Below are 19,881 nucleotides of genomic sequence, written 5' to 3' on the forward strand. Positions count from 1 at the left end.
TTCTTGTGGTTGCTGTGATGGATGGGTGGATGGAAGAAAACGAGGGAGGGAAAGAGAGAAGGGGGGAGGAAGGGAGGGAGAGAGAGAGAGAGAGAGAGAAGGGAGAAGGGAGGGAGGGAGCAAAAGAGAAAAGACAGAAAACCGTCTCCTCTACAGAAGTAGACACAGCTCCTGGCTTTGGCTGCAGGTTGGGCTCTGAATCCACAGACCAGACAAGTGAGCACCTCCTTTCCAGGATACGTTTCCTGGGGTGCAGATAGCTATAAACATACAGTTTAGCCTACATACGCATTTATGATTTATCCCTCAGGCTTCTTTCACGATTTTGTCTTTGACTTTCTGGATTCGGAACATGATGGGCTTATACCTAGTTGGTTTTTATTTTTACTGCATTTTTCGTTACTGGTCTTCTCTGAGCTGCCTCCAGCTGTGGTTTGGTAGCTGATGATCTGGGGAAATGTCAGCCATTGTTGTTTCAAGCATTTCTTGTTTTTGTTTTTTTTTTTTTTTTCTTTTCTTCCCCTTCTCCTGATGGTCCCTTAAGCGTAACTCACACTGTTTTCACAGTCCATGGCTGTGGGTTTCTCTTGCTTTCAGTCTTAATCTGGTTTCTTAGCGTTGGGGGCTTCTGCCATCTTGTCCTCGAGCCCGGAGTCTTTCGCTTCCCTTGCCCCATGCAGGGCCCTCCTCTCTTCAGTTCTAGGTTTTTGATTCCTCGTGTGTCTGTTCTCCTTTTTCTTAGACTTTCCGTCTCTGGGCTCGCATTATCCACCGTTCCTGCCTGTTGCCTGCTTCTCCTGCAAAAGCCCTTAGCCCTTAGCGTGTTAATCGTGGTATTTCTTTTAATTCCTGCTCTGGTGATTGCAACATTTCTGCTGCATATTACCGAGGTTCTGACGCCGGCGCTGCCTCTTGCAGCTGTACTTTTTGCCGCACGGTAGGCCTTACCGTGTGTCCTCCTAGCTGCATGTGATATGCCAGGGGGAGCAAGCTGCGGAATCAGGCCTGCAGGGGTGTGGTGCTGAGGAGGGAAGCAAAGGCTGTGACTGGGGCGCCTGGTGACCTGTGCCCCTGGGAACGTCACAAGGACACTTCCGTGGACAGGACGGCTGGGGGAGTCGGGGTTGTGTATTTTGTGCCCATGTGTGTGGAAGGCTAGAGGGGGCTGGCATCAGGTGTTCCCTTGGCCCACGAGGAAGGGGCAGGAAGGTGGCGCTGCTGGGGCTCTGGAGAAGCACCACCAGGTTAAAGTAGTTTCTCCGGAAGTCAGGCCTTGTTAACAAGAGCAGAATGCTCCCGTCTCTCTCTTTTTTTTTTTTTTAGCAGATAAGTTGGTTTGTTTTTACATTTTCCTACTTGACACAGACGAAGCTTGCAGGGAAAGAACACAGCACAACAGAAGCCAGCGCCTACACCTGCAGGCTGGACACGAGGAAAGGCAGCTGGTGTGCGAGGTGCTCGAGCTTCTGGATTTGATGGCTCTGCTTACACGCAGCCCCGGCGCATTGCCAAACGGTTCCCCTCCTCCCCCTGTTGGAAGCATGAGGGGATGTTTTCCCTCCTGTCTTCACTGTGCAGACCCAGCCAAGTTCCTGGGAACCCCTTTGATCGAGCCCTCTCGGGGTCGTTAACCCTCAGACCACCCATCTGAGCCTCTGGCAGCGCACCAATGGCCGCTCAGGTGTCTCCCTCCTGGCCCTGGGTCCCAGGAGGTTTCTACTCCCATAGGTTGCAATTCTCTGTATCCCCTGTGGAGCTCGCCAATTTTTAAATTTCATTTTCATTTATTTGAAAGTCAGAGAGAGAGAGACAGAGATCCATCTTCCATCTGCTGGTTCACTCCCCAAATGCTCACAACAGCCAGAACTGGGCCAGGCCAAAGCTCAAGCCAGGAACTCCATCTGGGTCTCCCATGTGGGTGGCCGGGACCCAGTGCTTGAGCCATCACCTGCTGCCTCCCAGACTGTGAATTAGCAGGAAGCTGGAATCTGAAGCAGAACCAGGATTCGAACTCAGGTACTCCAGTGTGGGACACGGGCATTCCCAAGCAGTATCTTAACCAATGTGCCAAAATCCTAACCCTAGCTCTGCGATTTTCAGGGCCAGGGCCCAGGGCAGGGGGATTGCCCTGTGATCTCACTCCTTTAACAGAGCTAAGATGTGGATTTTTTTTTTTTTTTTTGTTTAGCTCTTCATGATTGATTAGTAATTGGTGGTTCAACTGGAGAATAACACATCAAATTAGCATATACACCAACTCATTATGTATTCATCTCAATCCAATTTAATTTTAAATGTTTCAGTCTCCACATCAACAAGCCAAAGTGCTGAAAACACTCATGTGTCAAAGCCCACGTCTGAGGGTAGAAAAATGTACTCACCAGTCTGAAGCTTCTGTTCCAGGGACGTGGGCCGCAGCCCCAGTCACTCCTCGAGCCTACATTGCCCAGCTTTGCATCTTTGGTTAAAGGGACTTTTGCAGGGGTCATCCAGGGACCCTGTCTCTCTAAAAGTGCATGTTGAGTAACTCCTGGCAGCCGCCTGCCCTGCCTGATTTCTGTTTCACCATCTGGAAGGTGACGCTGTCACAGCCACTTCCCCTTGTGGTGCAGGAAGCAGAGCATCTTTCCCCCAGCCCAGGAGCACACGGGAATCCCCCCAGCACAGACGGCTGCACAAAGGTGCTCCGGAGGCCTCCGCAATGCCTGCCCCTGCCTCTCAGCCCCCTCTTCCTTGTGCTTTCCTGCTGCTGACGCTATTGCTGCAACTCACAGGTGAGTACGGCCAGGGGGCAGACGACTCCCCGTCCCCTGAGCCCTCCTGCCCGAGGACTTTCAGGGACTCCAGACACACTCGGGTGGTGCTGTGACAGACCGAGGGCTGGGCATTACTGAGAGCACAGAGCCAGGAACCCGAGCATTCTCTCTGCAGCAGTGGCCGCAAGTCTTGAAGCAGAAATGCTCCAAGCAACAGCACTAATATTCACTTCTACTTACATAACATTTTCGTCAACAGAAGTTTTCCGAAAGATCATTATTTAAATCCTTGCAAGTCCTGAGGTTTTGAGGGGCAAGGCCACCTGCCCAGGGCCCCAGAGTGAGCTCAGAGGCAGCTGACAGTGCTGCCTGGCTCCAAGCCAGGGCTTGTCTTTGTGCAGCCTGGGGAGCCCCTGCTCAGAGCTCCCGGAGCGCTTCCCCCTCTCTGCCGTGGAGCTGACCCCGTGATCACTGGCTGTGCACAGCAGCCCTCCCTGTCCCCCACATTGGTCCAGCTGTGATGCCACCTCAGGGGACACAGAGAGCAGGAGTCTGGCTCTAAGGTTGCTTCACACCCGCTGCACCTGAGTGACAGCAGTAGCCGTTCGCTAATGAGCTCTTCTGACCAGGTGGCATAGTCCCTCACATTCTGTGCTCTGAACATCCCTGGGTGATAGCTCCTCCTCCCATGGAGAAACTGAGGCAGAGAGCGGCACGAGCTCAAGGTCACCTCCTTCAGTCGTGGAAGCGCCAAGACCCGCATCCAGGCTGGCCAGCTCCAAGCTTCGTCCATTTAGCCTTGTTGTGCCGTCGGAAGCCAGTGCAAGCTGCTCTCAGAAAATCAGGAGAGGCAGAGAAGCAGTGAGGAGCGACCGCGGCCCACCCCCCACCCCCGCTCGATCACCGGCCTGAAAACTGTGCTGCGTCCGTTCCCAGGCTTTCAGAAACAGCGCACTGGACACTTGCTGTTTTGCTGAGGTTGTCATGCGTTACTATGTCCCTGAACCCTCAACACCACCTGTGTGCCAGCGTGCGAGGCCACACACACATTTGTGAATGCCTCTCCGTGTGTGCATGTGTATGTAGGTGGACAAGAGACACAAGCGGACACACACGAAGACACAGGCACACAGATAGGAATCTGAAGAAGCCTTTGCCGACTGTTGCCTGCACAAAAGGCACATTGGACAGACGTTTGGCCTTCCTGCCGCCCAGCCACCTTCCCGCACTTTCCGCTTCTCTGTCCTCCCCCAAGCTCTTGAGGTGAGCTAAATTCTCCCCCTGGTGAAATGAGTGTTCTCTCAAAGCAGAATTTCTGTGCCTTACAGGCTGGGAACTTGTTCTTCTGTGCATGGGGTGGTGGGGAGGAAGAAGGGGATAAGAGATTCTGCTGCTGCTGTTGCCTCTGTAATTATGTCTACATCCAGGTGGTCGGCTGATGTCAGCTGAGGCCTCCGTTCCTCACAATCTGCAGAGTAATAACTTTTCCAGTTTTTAGAAAAGATTTGTTTATCTGTTTGAGAGATTTACGGGGCCAGGGGTGAGAGAAAGAGCTTCCATCCGTTGGTTCACTCCCCAAATGGTTGCAATGGCCGAGGCTGGGCCAGGCAGAAGCCAGGAGCCAGGAGCTTCTTCTGGGTCTCTCTTGTAGGTGCAGGGGACCAAGCACTTGGGCCACCTTCTACTGCTTTCCCAGGCTATTAGCAGAGAGCTGGATTGGAAGTGGAGCAGCTGGGACTCAAACAACCGACACCCAGGTGGCATGCCGGTGCCACCAGAGGTAGCCAAACAGGTTTTGCCACAACACCAGCCCCTGTTCCATTTCTTGAACACTCACCACGTGTTAGGGTCCTCATCCAGTGTGATCATTATATCGAAGGGACCCTTGTCACCCAACCTGACCAGTAAGGAAACGAAAGCCCCGAGAGCAGCAAGGTTCCTCATTGGCAAGTGGCAGCACCATGGTTTGGCCTCGGGCGGGCTGGCGGCAAGCTCACAGGTTTACTCGTTCTTAAACACTCTCGAGCTCGCGACCTTTGTCCCACAGCCTCTGCCTGTGGGTGGAGAGGAGGTGCCTGGGGTGTGGACACCAGGGCTTGTGGTTTCCTTCTCCTGGCTCTTCTGCTTCTGTGTCTATGCGAATTGGTTTTGGTTGTTTTTGCCAAGTCATCTAGAGGAGAAACAGCTACTGACAACTGTACAGAAATGATCCATGGGAAAGCCTCAGTGTCCCAGGGAAGAATCACACATTAGGAGGTACCTATTATGTGCCAGGAGCTGTGACAAGGGCTTGGATAACACCAACTGGTTGTGCTTGTGGACCTCAGATCCCACTGGGGGAAATGACAATAACCAATTCACACAACATGTAGGGCCCTGATGTGGGGAATGAGCAATGCTAAGGGCTGAGGCAAAATTAAGTAGAGCTGGGTAAGAGAAATGAGATCTGTGGGGGGATACAGATTGAAAACAGGGGGTGGTTGGGGCCGGCACTGTGGTGTAGCAGGTAAAGCCGCTGCCTGCAGTGCTGGCATCCCATATGGGTGCCAGTTCGAGTCCCGGCTGCTCCTCTTCTGATCCAGCTCTCTGCTATGGCCTGGGAAAGCAGAAGGTGGCCCAAGTCCTTGGGCCCCTGCACCCACATGGGAGACCTAGAAGAAGCTCCTGGCTCCTGGCCTTGGATCTATGCAGCTCCAGCCACTGCAGCCATCTGGGGAGTGAACCAGCAGATGGAAGACCTCTCTCTCTCTCTCTCTCTCTCTCTCTCTCTCTCTCTCTGCCTCTGCCTGTATGTAACTCTGCCTTTCAAATAAATAAATATTTAAAATGAAAGAAAAAACAGGGTGGTCTGGGGTGGGCTTCTTGAGAAGCAGAAATCGGAGCAAAGATCTAAAACAGCTGTGGGAGTGGGTCACATGGCTATCTGGGGTAAAGCCTTCCTCTCTGGCAAACAGCAGGTGCAAAGACTCCATCAATTGACAGAACGAGGCAGTGGCAGCTGCTGCCATGGTGGTTAGTGACCAGGTGTAACATGTCTAGACTGGGTGCCCTGGGTGGCACCCTGTGCCGGGCTGGGACTGCTGCTGGGTGCTGCTGCCGGCTTTGGATTCCTGTGCATCCTTGACAGCCGGCAGTGGAAACGGACTTAGCACCATGGCCAGAGCCAGAGGCTGCCCAACTCCCTGCACTACGGACAGACCAGAGCCTGGATGCCAGGTGATGCTGTTGCGGTCCATCCCGTGTGAGGCAGGTGATGCCGCGGTGCTGCCTGGCCCTCCACAGGAAGGGCAGGAGAAGGTGCTGGACAGCCTGGACTTCGTGCTGAACAGTCTTGTGGCACTGCCAAGGGCCAGGAGCCGGGAGGTGGAGGAGCGGAGGAGCAGCCTGCAAGGACTTGCTGGAGAAATTGTTGGGGAGGTCCGATCCCACATGGAAGAGCCTTGGAGAGTGGCTCGGTGGCGAAGGTTCCCGTTTGCCCAGGAGAGGAGCGGCTCTACTGGCTCCAGCTCTGTCTATGTCACGGCCTCCTCAGGAGCCATGTACACAGGTACAGAGAGTGAAGGCGGTTATACAACAGCCAGTGCTGGGTCTGCCTGTGAGCCGGACTCTGACAAGGAGAGTGAGAACGGGGAAGATGAAGTGAGCTGTGAGACCGTGAAGAAGGGGAGAAGGGATCCTCTGGGCCTGGAAGTGGAGGCAGAGGCAGCTGCGGGTCCTGCTGGAGACTCCTCGGACCTGGAGGATGTACTACCAGTCCTGCAGCAGGGGGACGAACTGCACCCGGGCAGTGAGCAGAACAGGCAAGGAGGCCCCCAGCTCCTGCTCAACAACAAGCTAGTGTATGGGAGCCGGCGGGACTTTCTCTGGTGCCTGGCCTGAGCCTACAGTGATGCGTGTGAGCTCACTGAGGCGGTGAGCGAGAAGTCCTGTGCCCTGAATGGAAAAGCAGCAGCAGAGGCCACCATGGAGAAGGCATGAGTGTGCCGTGTGGTATGCACCACACAGTGGGATGCATCGCTTTGTGGTCAGCTGGCTGAGCATGAGGGAATCCAGACACGTATCCAGAGTGGCTTTTGCATCCAAGAACACGTGGGCAAAGCCAGTGCTCTCCAGCCAGCACCGCCGGCCCCCGTGCCTGTTTTCATGCGGTCCTGACTTGCATTATCCTAGTTACTAGTGCTTCTAAGTGTATTCTCTTGTGCTTATTGGCTATTTGTGTGTCTTCTTTGGATAAATGCATATTCATGTCCTTTGTCCATTTTGTAATTTTGTGGTTGAGTGGCAACTGTTCTTTATATGTCTCTGATGTTAATCTCTTCTGAGACATATGCTTTGGAAACATTTCCTCCCGTTCTGTGCACTCTTTCCACTTTCTTGATAGTGTCCTTTGATGCACAAATGTTTTAGTTCAGTTCCTCCACATTACTTTGATTGCTTATGCTTTTGGTTTCATCTTGAGGAAATCATTGCTAATTCCAATGCCATGAAGAGTTTTCCCATTTTACTTAAGGGTTTTATACTTTTGGTTCCTTTACTTAGGTCTTTGATCATTTTGAGTTACCTTTTTTTTTTAAGATTGACTTAATTTTTTTGAGAGGCAGAGTTACTGATTGAGGGAGAGACAGAGAGACAGAGATAGATGTCTTCCATCCAATGGTTCACTTCCCAGATGGCCACAATGGCCAGGGATGGGCCAAGCCAAAGCCAAGAGCCAGGAGCTTCATCTGGGTCTCCCATGTGGGTTCAGGGGCCCAAGCACTTGGACCATCCTCCACTGCTTTCCCAGGTGCATTACCAGAGAGTTGGATCAGAAGTGGAGCACCATGGGATGCCAGCATTCCAGATGACAGCTTAACCTGCTGTGCCACAGCACCCCTCCTTGAGTTAGTTTTGTATATGGTGTGAGGTAAGGGTCTAGGTTCATTCACTTGCATGTGGATATCTGACATATTGAAAAAACTGTTCTTTTCCCATTGAATGGTCTTGGCACCTTTGTTATAAAGCAGTTAACCAGGGCTTGTGCTGTGGCACAGCAGGTTAAGCCTCCACCTGTGATGCCAGCATCTCATATGGGTTTGAGATTTCTAATCCAGCTCCCTGCTAATGACCTGGGTAAGCAGTGGAAGATGGTCCGAGTGCTTGAGCCCCTGAACCCATGTGGGAGACCCAGAAGAAGCTCTTGGCTCCTGGATTCAGATCAGCCCAGTGTAGCCACTGCAGCCATTTGGGGAGTGAACCAGCAGATGGAAGACCTCTTTCTCTGTCTCTCCCTCTCTCTGCCAGTAACTCTGCCTTTCAAATAAATAAATAAATCTTAAAAAAGAAAAGCAATTAACCATAAGTGAAATTATTTATTGGCTCTCTATTCTATCTCCTTGGTCCATGTGTCTATCCACACTGCTTTGAATTTTTAGAGCTTTGAAGTTTTAAAATAAGGAAGTATAATTCTTCCAACTGTGTTTTTATTTTTCAATATTATTTTGATTATTTGGGCTATCTTGAGATTTAATGTGAATTTTAGAATAATCCTTTCCATTTCTGCCCCCCAAAATTGCCACTGACATTTTGATAGGAATTTCATTGAACCTGTGGATTGCTTTGGTTAGTATTGACATCTTAGTAATACTAAGTCTTTAAATCCACGAACGGGTCCATTTAATCTTTCTTATTAAATTGATTTCAGCAATGTTTTGTAGTTTTAAGTTTATAAGGCACTTTTAAAAAGATTTATTTATTTAAAAGGCAGAGTGACACATGTACCAGCATGGGGGTGGAGGGATGGAGGGGCAGTGACAGATCTGGTATCCACTAATTCATTCCTCAAATGGACACAACAGGCAGGACTAGACCAGGACAAAGCCAAGAGCCAGGAACTCCATCTGGGTCGCCCGTGTGGGTAACAGGGGCCCAAGTACTTGGGCCATCTCTGCTGCCCTCCCAAGCACATCAATAGGAGTCTGGATGAGAAGTGAAATAGCTGGGACTTGAACCAGTACTCTGATATAGGATGGTGGTGTGGCAAGTGGTGGCTCAACCTGCTACAACACAAGAGAGAGTACAGTTAGGCTTGACTCAGGTGCTTATAATCAACCCTCACAAGAGCTACCTTCCAATGACAGGCCCCCCCACCAACCTAAGGACCCCCCTTACTAGTCCCACTCCTAAGCACCACAATTAGATCAAGTCTCTACCCTCTTCAATATCATTAATTTATGACTCTAGGAGCCGGCACTGTGGTATAGCAGGTAAAGCTGCCGCCTGCAGTGCCGGCATCCCATATGGGTGCTGGTTCAATACCAAGCTGCTCCACTTCACATCCAGCTCTCTGCTATGGCCTGGGAAAGCAGTAGAAGATGGCCCAAGTCCCTGGGCCCTTGCACCCATGTGGGAGACCCAGAAGAAGTTCCTGGCTTCAGATCGGCTCAGCTCCGGCCATTGTGGCCAACTGGGGAGTGAACCAGCAGATGGAAGACCTCTCTCTCTCTCTCTCTCTGCCTCTCCTTCTCTCTATGTAACTCTGACTTTCAAATGAATAAATATACCTTTTAAAAAATTTATGACCCCAAGGTTTAAATATCTGCATGAGGAAAGGAACCAAATGATGCTCCACTGATGGCACCTGCTTGGTGCCATCATTAAGGCCACTGGGAGTGGTCCTAGAGACCCCAGGATGCATGACAGAGGTTGGGAAACCCTCTATAGTGAGGGAGCTTGGCTTTGTCTGCTGGTCGGGTTTGAAGACATTAATGGTGCCTGTTGGTTTTAATTTATATGTAAAATGTATGTTCAGGAAATATACTGCTGCTAAAACCTCCAGAGGACTTACAGATAGTGGATTGGGTGTCATTGATAAGAGTTTCAAATGAATGGCCTTGGAGGAGGCTAGTGATGATGATGTGTCCCACCTGGAGAAAGGAGGTATTGATAAGAGCTTATGTGCAAAGACTGTGTCTGTTGGCAAAACTGTTGAGGTCCCCTTTGGGTGGCCTGGGAAGGAGGAACTGTGTTGCTTACAGAGGTGGGGACCAATGATGGCTGAGCAGCTATGGTTAGGGAACAGAATATGTCAGCCAGTCTCTATGTGTAAACTTGTTGATTGAGTAGAACCAGTGATTTTAATAACAGATGATTACTTATGGGGAGCTAGGTAAATGCCTTATGGTGTAGGGTTGTCTCATGATGGATTCCTCATGAGACCTTAATTTTTTCCCAAGATTTAAGAACAAGCAGAATTGGGCTGTCAAATGAACAAGCAGTGGGGATAACCAGCTATTTATTAGACTTTATATAATAAATGTTAATCCTTACTTTGGACCTTATTATTTTAACTGGGAGTTTATGGGCTTCCATTTATCAAGTCAATTTATAAGCGCTAAATAATTTATCAATCATTATGTTAGAGCAATATGCCCAATATGGGGTATTTAGGGCTGTAGTACATAGACTGTGGCACACGCTTCCGATGTAAACAGGATCACGAGAGGATGGATAGGTAAGGTCTGCGTCTTTCCCCCAGCAGCGGCAGCACAGGAGGAGCTGCGGGTGACTCAGCCTGACCGCTGGGCGTCGGTGGCAGAGGGAAACACGGTCACTCTGCGCTGCACCATGAACACCCTAGTGCCCGTGGGGCCCACGAAGTGGTTCAGGGGGGCTGGGCCAGACCGGAAGGAGATCTACAGCTTCAAGGGAGGCCACTACCCCCGAGTCACAAACGTCTCAGACACCACAAAGCGAAACAACACGGACTTTTCCATCCGCATCCGTGACATCACCCCAGCGGACGCCGGCACCTACTACTGCGTCAAATTCCGGAAGCAGGGTGGCGATGACGTGGAGTTTAAGTCTGGAGGAGGCACGCAGGTGTCTGTGAGTGGTGAGTATGCCGCGGGCTGCGTGCTGTCTGCTGGGCGGTCCCTCGCCCGGCCCATGACACCCTCCGTTCTGTGGGCCCCGGAACCAGCGGCCGTGCGGGCGCTCACTTCCCCAGCCTGGTGTCCTCCCCTTCCACAGATGAGGACAGTCGAGGCTGCAGGGTCCGCGCTCCTGCTCAAGCTGCGCGGCTGGGGGGACGGCTGCACCCCCTCTGCAGCCCGACCAGGCTTTGTCCCACAGCGGGGGACGGCCAGGCGGAGGGACTGCGCCACCGGGCAGGCCCAGGCCTCGCCCGCTGCCTCCAGGGGGTGCTGCCCCTCGGGGGCCCCTCTTTTCTCCGTGCAGCAGGCTCTTGTGCCAGCCTGCTGTGTGCCTGGCCCTCCAGGTCTCCTCCCTCAGGCTCCTGAAGGGCGGGCACGGAAAGGGCGGGAAGCCCGAGGCTCCGCCCCCGGGTGGGACGCGGCTCCGCCCCCGCGTCTGACAGGACCAGGGCTGAGCACTGGCGTTTTCCTCAGGGAGTGCGCGCCCTGTGAGCGAGCCCCCAGCAGGAGCCCCCGGCTTCCCCTCTCCTCCAGGGTCTCCAGGCCGGGCACCGGGAGGGCTTCCCGCTAGAGTTGCTTGGAGTCAACAAATCTCCCGGGGCGCGGGCTCCAGGGGGACCTGGGAAGTGGGGGGGGGGGGGGGGGCACAGGACGTGTCCAGGGCTGCACCGGGCCTTGGTTTCTGTCAGCCTCAGTGTTCGCATCTTTAAAGTGGTGGCAGTCAGGGCACCTCTGGGAGACGCAGAAGGAAATCGCGCAGCCGGGAGCAGGCACCGGGCGTCGAGGGCTGCTTCCAGGGTCTGTGATGTGGGAGCTTGGCCAGGGTGTGCGGTCCCAGGCCAGGCCTGGCTTCCCCGCAGTCCTGTTCCCCACCTGTGGACGGGGATGACCATAGCCCCGATGGGTTCTGTGAGGCCCGCAGAGGACGAGCTCAGAGCCCTGGTCACTGGGCTCGGGCTGTCCCCGTGCGTGCGTCGGTACCGCGGTGGCCAGGAGAGTGCGCTGAAGCCTACCTGCCCGGGCCCGCCGGGCTGTGCCCTGGCCCACGGTGCTCCCCTGGGGCCTCGGGGTCTCCCTGAGAACCCTGCCCCCAGCAGGGCAGGGCTGAGCCGAGTCCTGTGAGGAGCTGAGAGCAGCGCCAGGGGCCGGGGGTGCTGGATAATGGAGATGAGGCTGCGGCCGGGCCATGTGACCTTGGACGGGTCACCTCCTCTCCAAGTCCCGGACGGACACAGGGTCTGGGTGGGCTCAGCTGGCTCCTTGGAATCACCCGGGACACTGAGCCAAGTCCCAGACCCAGGCTCAGCCTGGACATTTCAACAGAACACACCTACCGAGGCCCTGGGCAGCTGACGTCTTAATTGTACTGGAAGATGCTGAAACAGGGCCAAGACCTCGAAGCCCTGAGCGAGCCTGAGGCCACAGAGGAGCAGTGGGGTTTTCCCTGCACAGGTGGCCCCGGGAGTTGGGTGAGAACAGCTGTGAGGGTGTGGCTGCTTCAGAACAGCAGCCCTGTGAGTCCCAGAGACCTCCTGGTAGGGCCCCTCCCACACACATCCCGGATACACCGAGCTCAGATCCAGTCTCAGCATCTGAAACCTGCCTGTGTCTAAACAGCGAGGGCCCTGCAGGTCCTGGCCTGCAGCCACAGACCCTCCTGCCTGCACAGCACACAGGTCCCTGTGGGATCCACCCCTGCTGCCCTCAGGCTTCCAGTGCCCGGCAGTTGCACACCCGAGACACCTGTGGTCTTGCTGGGGCTTTGCAAGCCGCTCGCCAGGCACCTCTCCTGGGGATCGTTAGGGGAGAGGGCGCGACCTCCCTGGGTGATTTCTTCTCCTGTCCCCATTTGGGTTTTGTGGCTGCTGCTGGGGCTGGATTTGAACTCTTCTAGGAGACTTTGCTTGCGTCCAGCCTGCTGCCCGCCACCAAACACACCTGCAGGTTCAGAACCAGGAATGAGCAGGACACCGGTGCACAGTCACGGGTGCTACTTATTAAGCACCTACTGTCTGCCAGTCTCTGACTTGCATCCTTCCTCACTCCTTCTCACTAGGGTGGTAATTTTATCTAATTTAGACAGAGATTTGGGGCTCTGAGAAGATAAGAACTGAGTTGCTAAGATCAGCCTGTGTGGGGTGGGATGGGCCCCACCCTTAAGCAGCTGTGTGCCCTTGGCCAGCCACTGCCTCCTTGAGTCTCCACAGGTGCCCACCTCATGGGGCTGCTGGGCTCCCAAGACCCCCTGAGAAATGGTGATAGCCTGGGGGGATTCGTTCCAGGACCCCCAAAGGTAGCAAAATCCGCAGATGCTCCGGTCGTTTTGCCCATAGAGTGTGCACATCCTCCCAGAGACTTTAAATCATCTCCGGCTTACTTCTAAGCCCCATTACGATGGAGGCTATGGAAATCACTGGTTACTGTATTGTTCAGGGAATAGTGACAAGAAAAAGAAGTCTGCTTGTTTAGTACAATTTTGTTCCTGAGATCAGTCTGATCCGTAGTCAGTGGAGTCCGCAGATGGGGAATCTCAGATCCCAAGCGTTGACTGCAGTGCCCTTTGTCCACAAAGGGACGTCCGGGCTGCTGGGGTCTTGATGACTTGACTGATCAAGTAACACCTTTAAAAACAAACAAACAAACAAACAAACAAACTTATTTATTTGAAAGGCTTAGTGAATGTCAGAGACAGAGACAGAAGAACATCGTCCATCTGCTGGTTGACTCACCAAATGGCCCAGTGGCCAGGTCTGGGCCAGGCCAAAGCCAGGAGCCAGGAGCTTCATCTCGGTCTCCCACATGGGTGGCAGGGACCCAAGTACTTGGGCCATCTTCTGCTGCTTTCCCAGGCGCATTAGCAGGGAGCTGCATTGGAAGCAGAGGAGCCAGGGCTCTAACTGGCACCCTGATAGGGCACGCTGGTGGTGCAGGTGGCAGCTTAACATTCTGTGCCACAGTGCTGGCCCCAGCACCCTCTTTGCTGTTCAAAATATGGGATGGGTGTAGGGGAGCAGGTTGAATACTCACAGGAGCAAACACCTGTGTCCCTGTGGCCCGGCCGCTCCCACACAGTGCTGGGTGTGATGTTAGCACTTTGGAGACACCTGCAGGAGCTGGCTACAGGGAGGGGCTGCCCTGGCTCTTCTGCCTCACCCCCTGTGTGCTTGCGGGAAGTGCTTCTGCCTGCTCAGGGGCTGTGCCTGCATCTCCCGGAACTCAGGAGCCACTGGGAAATTAACCGCCTTTGGCTTTCTCGGCACTCAGTGATCTTTGTTCGCAGTCCACAGCGGGCTCCTCTCAGGGAGGCCCTGGCACAGATTGGGCCCTGCTGGAACGTTTGTAGGAAATGCAGAGTAGACTTGTTACTCCCTGGAGGGAGAGCTCTGGATGGAAGCAGACCCAGGCTCAAGGGAGACCCGTGACGTTTGTTTCTGTGGAGCACCTTGGGTGCCGCATCCCAAGCCTTGGCTTCTGTAACCCTCGATGCAAGTCTGGAGGGGAAACGCCTGCCGTCCCATTTCTCAGAGGCCAGTGGGGTGTGTCAGGTCCACCTCCCGGGTCCAGCTGTGGGTGCAGAGAGGCTGCCCAGTGCCCCCTGCATCTGCTTCTAGAAACACTTTGTCTGAGGTTTGCAAGGTTTCCAGGGGAGGCTGCTGGGAAGAGTTAGCACAGAGGAGAGGGCAGCCATGATTCTGGTCCTGGGCGGGGCTGGAGGGAGTAGGCCTTGCAGAGGACTTGAACTCAGACTTGAGAGTGCACCTGTGCGTGCCCTGCCTGTCACTCACTGTGTGGCCTTGGGAGGCTCCACAGCCCCCTCTGTCCCCCCAGCATGATTAGAAAGATTGACGTGACGGGAGTGTCACTGCCTGTCGCCAGGTCATCATGATCCTGTTTCTTGTCTGAATGCTCCTTTTGTAGCCAAGCCCTCCACCCCGAAGGTGTCGGGGCCTGGGGCGAGGGCCACCCCGGAGCAGACAGTGGACTTCACGTGTGAGTCCCACGGCTTCTCCCCCCGCAACATCAGCCTGAAATGGTTTAAAAACGGGAATGAGCTCCCGGCCTTCCAGACCAGCGTGTACCCCGCGGGAGAAAGCGTCTCCTACAACGTCACCAGCACTGCCAAGGTGGCCCTGGCTTCCAGCGATGTGCACTCCCAGGTCATCTGCGAGGTGGCCCACATCACCCTGCAGGGAGGCCCCCCTCTCCGTGGGACTGCCAACCTGTCTGAGACCATCCGAGGTAGACAACCACACCCCACCCCATGCTGCCCACACCTGGCTGCCGTGCCTGCCCCCTGCTGGCTTTGCTCTGGGGCCTGAGTTGCTGCCTCTAATTCCCAGCAGCCCTGTCCACTGACCCTGGACCAGTCTACCCAGTGACTAGGGTGCCAGTCACTGTCCTTTGAGTGGCAGCTGCCAGGTCAACCCCGGTTGCACGCCAAGTGCTATGCCAGTAACTCCTCTCATTCTACCAATTCCAGAATATTCTGCAGGTACTGAGCACCTGTGCAAGCCAAGCCCCTGTCTCTGCAGTACCCATGTTCCTCCTGCATCCAGGGTTTGGGCTGTTGATTTTTTTTTAAGATTTATTTATTTATTTGAGAGTCAGAATTACAGAGAGAGAGAAGGAGAGGCAGAGAGAGAGAGAGAGAGAGAGAGAGAGAGAGAGAGAGGTCTTCCATCCGCTGGTTCACTCCGCAGTGGCCAGAGCTGCACTGATCCGAAGCCAGGAGCCAGGAGCTTCCTGCAGGTCTCCAATGTGGGTTCAGAGGCCCAAGCACTTGGGCCATCTGCTGCTCCTTTCCCAGGCCATAGCAGAGAGCTGGACCAGAAGTGAAGCAGCCGGAACTCGAACCAGCGCCCATATGGGATGCCGGCACCACAGGCAGCGGCTTTACCTGCTATGCCACAGAGCCAGCCCCAGGCTTGTAGATTTCACTTGTTGTTACCCTAATGGGAGCTCCCTGTCTTGAGCACTGCCTGTGTGCTGGGCACCATGTTTAGTGATGTCATGCATGTGTAGACATGCATGTGCCTGCTGCATGCCTGGCCCTGTTGCGGGGGTGCCCTGGCCCTGGTGGTGGGAGCCGAGTTACTCAGACCCTCCTCCAGGATCTGCCTGTCCCACAAGCTCAGAGCTTCTGCCCTGTGCTGTTTCAGTTTCCCCCACCGTGGATGTCAGACAGCAGCCCATGGGGGCAGGGACCCAGGTGAATGTCACCTGCCATGTGGACAAGTTCTACCCCCGGGACCTGCAGCTGAGCTGGCTGGAGAATGGAAAGGTGTCCCGGACAGAGACGGCCTGGACCCTGGTGGAGAACAAGGACGGGACCTACAACCGCACGAGCTGGCTCCTGGTGAACTCCTCCGCCCACAGGGAAGATGTGGTGCTGTCCTGCCAGGTGGAGCATGACGGGCAGCCAGTGGTCACCAGAAGCCACACCCTGCAGGTCTCTGCCCCGCCCAAGGAGCAGGGCACAGACACCAGCCTTGGTGAGGCCGCCCCTCCAGCTGGCTTGGCTCTTTTGAAATTTTATCTTAACCTCATCCTTTTTTATAAAAAATGTTACAAGTTGTGGTCATGCATATTGAAGAATTCTCTGGAAATCTGTAAACAGTGGGCAGAGTTTTAAAGTCTGCTCCCTCCTCCAAACCCACACTCCAGGAGTCCCCACTGCTGAGTGTGGGACCCGTCCTGATGGACTCGCGTCAGCAGCTCAGGAACCGCACGTGAGCAGCTTGGGTGTTTCCTGGTTAAGCAGCTGAGATGCTCACTCGGGCTTTCCTGCACAGGCATCTCCGTAGTGCTTTGTGGGATTTTCCTGTGAAAACTGTGGGCCCCCAGAAATCTTTCCCGAAGTTGAAAAATTATGAACTCAATTTTCTTAATACTTGTAAGGCTATTCACTTTATTCATTTCATATTGGGCGAATTGTGGTAGGTTGTGCTTTTGGAGGACTTTTTGGTCCATTTTATCTGTCTTTGTCCAATTTCTGTGTGTAGAATTCATCCCAGTATCCCCCTGCCACCTGTCTGGTGTCTGCGGTGCCTGTAGTGACAGCCCCTGTTTTGTTTATGATTTTTGGAAATGTGTCCTTTCTCTTTTCTTTGTTAGTATCGCTGGAGGTCTCTCCATTTTATTGACCTTTTCAAAGGACCTGCTCTGTTTCAGTCAGTTCCTCTGCTGTTTTCTGCTTGCAGTTTCCTTGGTTTTCTGCTTTTTGATTTCCTTTCTCTCTGCTTGCCCCGGGGTTATTCTGCTGTTCTTTCTCCCCTTTCTTGAGATGGGAGCGTAGGTCTCTGACCTGAGACTTCCTCTCTTCTCTGGGCCACGCCTGGCTTGCCTTCTGCAGCTGGGGGCTGGAGTTGGGTCCCAGGGTGCTGGCCGTGGTGTCCTTGTCCAGGCCTCAGGCCCCTGCCCTGCTGCCTTCCTCCTCCAGGCGGTATCTCCAGGGTCCGAAGTTGTCTTCACAGGAGCGAGGAGAAATGAGCCTGCAGCACCGGGACTGACCTGTGTCTGCTTTTTGGTCTTCTGTCTGCTGGCGGGGCGCAGTCCCTTCCGCGGGCTTTCAGTTTGTCTGGCAGCGTCCTAGCTGGCACTAAAGCTGGAGCGGCGTGATGGGCTGCAGTGACATCCACGATGCTGCCTCCTGCACACAGCCTACCCAGGGCTTCGAGGGCCCCCAGCCATTGCAGTCCCAGATACCAAAAGATGCACATCTTTGGCGCCCGTGCATATGGTTTCTGGGTTTTTTACAATATTCCTAGCTGAGTTTACCTCTCTCTGTTAGTATAGGAAAATCCAGATATGCTGATATAGTTTTAGAGTTGTTTGTTTTGATGGTGGGGAAAGTGTTCTTTTATTTTTTAAAAACATATTTTTTGTATTTATTGGAAAGACAGAGAGAGAGGGAGGGAGGAGGAGAGGGAGAGAGAGAGAGAATCGATCTTCCATCTGCTGATTCATTACCCAAACAGCTGGAGCTGGGTCAATCCAAAGCTTAGAGTCAGGAGCTTCTTCTGGGTCTCCCTGTGGGTGCAGGGCCCAAGCACTTGGGCCATCCTCCACTGCTTTCCCAGTTACACTAGCAGGGAGCTGGATTGGAAGTGGAGCCACTGGGACTCCAACCGGCACTCACATGAGAAGCCAGCGACCAGGCAGCAGCTTAACCCTCTGCGCCACAGTTCTGGCCTGAGCAAAATGGCCCTGAGTCCCCTAATTTTTTGGTTCTTTTCTGTCTTTCAGGATCCTACGTTTCCATCGCCACTTTTTTCCCCTTTACCAGTGAGATTCCAAAAGAGCACTTCCTTCCTTCTTCTTTTTGCTTTCTCTCCCCCGTGCCTGTCCTTTTCAAATGTCCCTGCCTCCCTGTGCAGGGTTCCTACTGATGCGGCTGCTGCACACCCCCATGAGTTCATTACCCCACAGTCCGGAGGGTGACCCCTCCCACGGGTCAGCAGGGCTGGGTCCTCCCTCTAGAGGCTCTGGGGTGCAGAGTTGGGGGTGGGGGCGGGAGAGTCTGTCCCCTTGCCCAAATCATGGAGAGGTAGGGAGCCTTCTTCTGCCAAGGGCCATCCAGATATTTATAACATCATTCAGGGGCCACACAGAACTGTCAACTTAAAAAACAAGCCTGCTATAGAGGTATTGAATTTTGAGTACGGCCTGCGGTTGCCTTGGCAGGGCCAGACCACATGCCTAATGCAAGTGCCCTGACCCGTGAGAGCTCGCCTAGCGAGTGGTCCCACGTCTCTCTGACTTCTGCTTCCATCACGACCTCATCTCCTTCTGAGACTCTGATTCCTCGGCCTCCCCTTTGCACGTCCAAGGCCCCTGTGATTGCTTCAAGCCCACCTGGAGAACCCAAGCCAATGGCCCTGACCCCACCCATCTCACGGTCACCACTGCCGTGTCCTGCAGAGGAAAGGCAAGCATTCGCGGCTCTTTTAGGTCAAGCCTAATTCAAGGTCCCTTCTTCCAAGGTTCTGTGCTCGGATCCGCAGGATGGTTTTCCACGTCAGGGTGGGTGCGATGTTGGCTCCTCTGCGTGGAGCCTTCTCTGTTCTTCCAGCACTTTCCTTCCCCGCTGGGTGATGGTGAGAGGGCAAGCGAGGGAGAGACTGTGCCCAAGGGGTTGCTCGCTCTCGCTCTCTGTCTCTCTCTCTCCCTCTCAGTTCTATTCCATGAGTAATGTTGAGGGTCAGTTTTGCATAGAATGTATTTTTCATTTTTTGTTGTTTCTTTTAATTTGGGGGAGGTATTTGTGGAGATGACAGTTACCTTGCTATGCTGGTCCCTCTAGAAGTCAGGGGAAGGTCTCTGAGTGCTCTGGCCCGTATAAGCTGTCCCATATCTCGGGCTCCCACCGGGGCCCTATCCTAGCTGCCCTGATATCTGCTACTCTTAGAATCCTCAGCTGTTTCTGCCCTCTGGTTCCAGGAGATCAGAATCTACAAGATCAGAATCAGGAGGTCCTTTGACTTTCCCATTTGGCCTTTAACTTGTGATGAATCGATCTTAGCTCCAGTGTCTTTCACCAAAGAGTTGATGCCCAGTGGCAGTCTCCCACCCATACTCCTTAGCATGACCCCTTCCTACTGCATTTCAAGTGCCTGGTGCTCCTGGAGTCCTCTTGCTGTGACCACCCCAGATCACTGCCAGTGAAAGCCGTGACCAGCTCAGCACCAGCGAGCCAGGGCACCATCTCTGCTGCACTCCTCACTGCCTGCCTAGGAGCGATCAGGTTCTGTTGATTCACTCCCCAGATGGCTGCAATGGCCGGAACTGCACTGATCCAAAGCCAGGAGCCAGGAGCTTCTTCCTGGTCTCCCATGCGGGTGCAGGGGCCCAAGCACTTGGGCCATCCTCCACTGCTTTCCCAGGCCATCGCAGAGAGCTGGGCTGGAAGAAGAGCAACTGGGACTAGAACCCGGCACCCATATGGGATGCCAGTGCTGCAGGCGGAGGATTAACCTAATGTGCCATGGCGCAAACCCATCTTTGCTTAATTATAAAAACAAAAACGTCTCACTGTAAAAATGCAGAGTCCAAATGTGTGCTGCTTCAGATCTTTCTCTGACCAACAAATGTTCTGATGACATCTGCCCCCCAGGGTACAAGGGACTGGACGATGATGGAGGCCCCCTAAGTACAAGATGAGACCTACTTCCTTGACTCGCCGGGATGTTTTCCCACCAGCAGCTTTCACGACC

At 53.9% G+C, this 19,881-nt stretch overlaps 1 protein-coding gene and 1 pseudogene across 1 annotated transcript; both read left to right on the forward strand.

Moving 5' to 3' along the window:
• Positions 1–2,686: 2,686 nt before the first annotated feature.
• On the forward strand, positions 2,687–15,126 carry LOC133768957 (signal-regulatory protein beta-1-like). Its single transcript, XM_062203960.1, has 3 exons — positions 2,687–2,774; positions 10,273–10,629; positions 14,588–15,126. Exons 1-3 carry the CDS (start codon positions 2,702–2,704, stop codon positions 14,986–14,988), a joined length of 831 nt encoding a protein of 276 aa, XP_062059944.1. The 5' UTR covers positions 2,687–2,701; the 3' UTR covers positions 14,989–15,126.
• LOC133767448 (regulator of microtubule dynamics protein 3-like) lies at positions 5,788–6,911 on the forward strand (annotated as a pseudogene).
• Positions 15,127–19,881: the final 4,755 nt, after the last annotated feature.

This window comes from Lepus europaeus, chromosome 10 (assembly GCF_033115175.1).
Source record: "Lepus europaeus isolate LE1 chromosome 10, mLepTim1.pri, whole genome shotgun sequence".
Classification (NCBI taxonomy): domain Eukaryota; kingdom Metazoa; phylum Chordata; class Mammalia; order Lagomorpha; family Leporidae; genus Lepus; species Lepus europaeus.

What these genes read in the sequence shown, in the direction of transcription:
- LOC133768957 (XM_062203960.1), top strand. Translation starts at nt 2,702, where the DNA reads ATGCCTGCCCCTGCCTCTCAGCCCCCTCTTCCTTGTGCTTTCCTGCTG. An exon ending in GCTATTGCTGCAACTCACAG is followed by an intron (nt 2,775 to 10,272) that starts GTGAGTACGGCC and finishes TCTTTCCCCCAG; the next exon opens with CAGCGGCAGCACAGGAGGAG. An exon ending in CACGCAGGTGTCTGTGAGTG is followed by an intron (nt 10,630 to 14,587) that starts GTGAGTATGCCG and finishes CTCCTTTTGTAG; the next exon opens with CCAAGCCCTCCACCCCGAAG.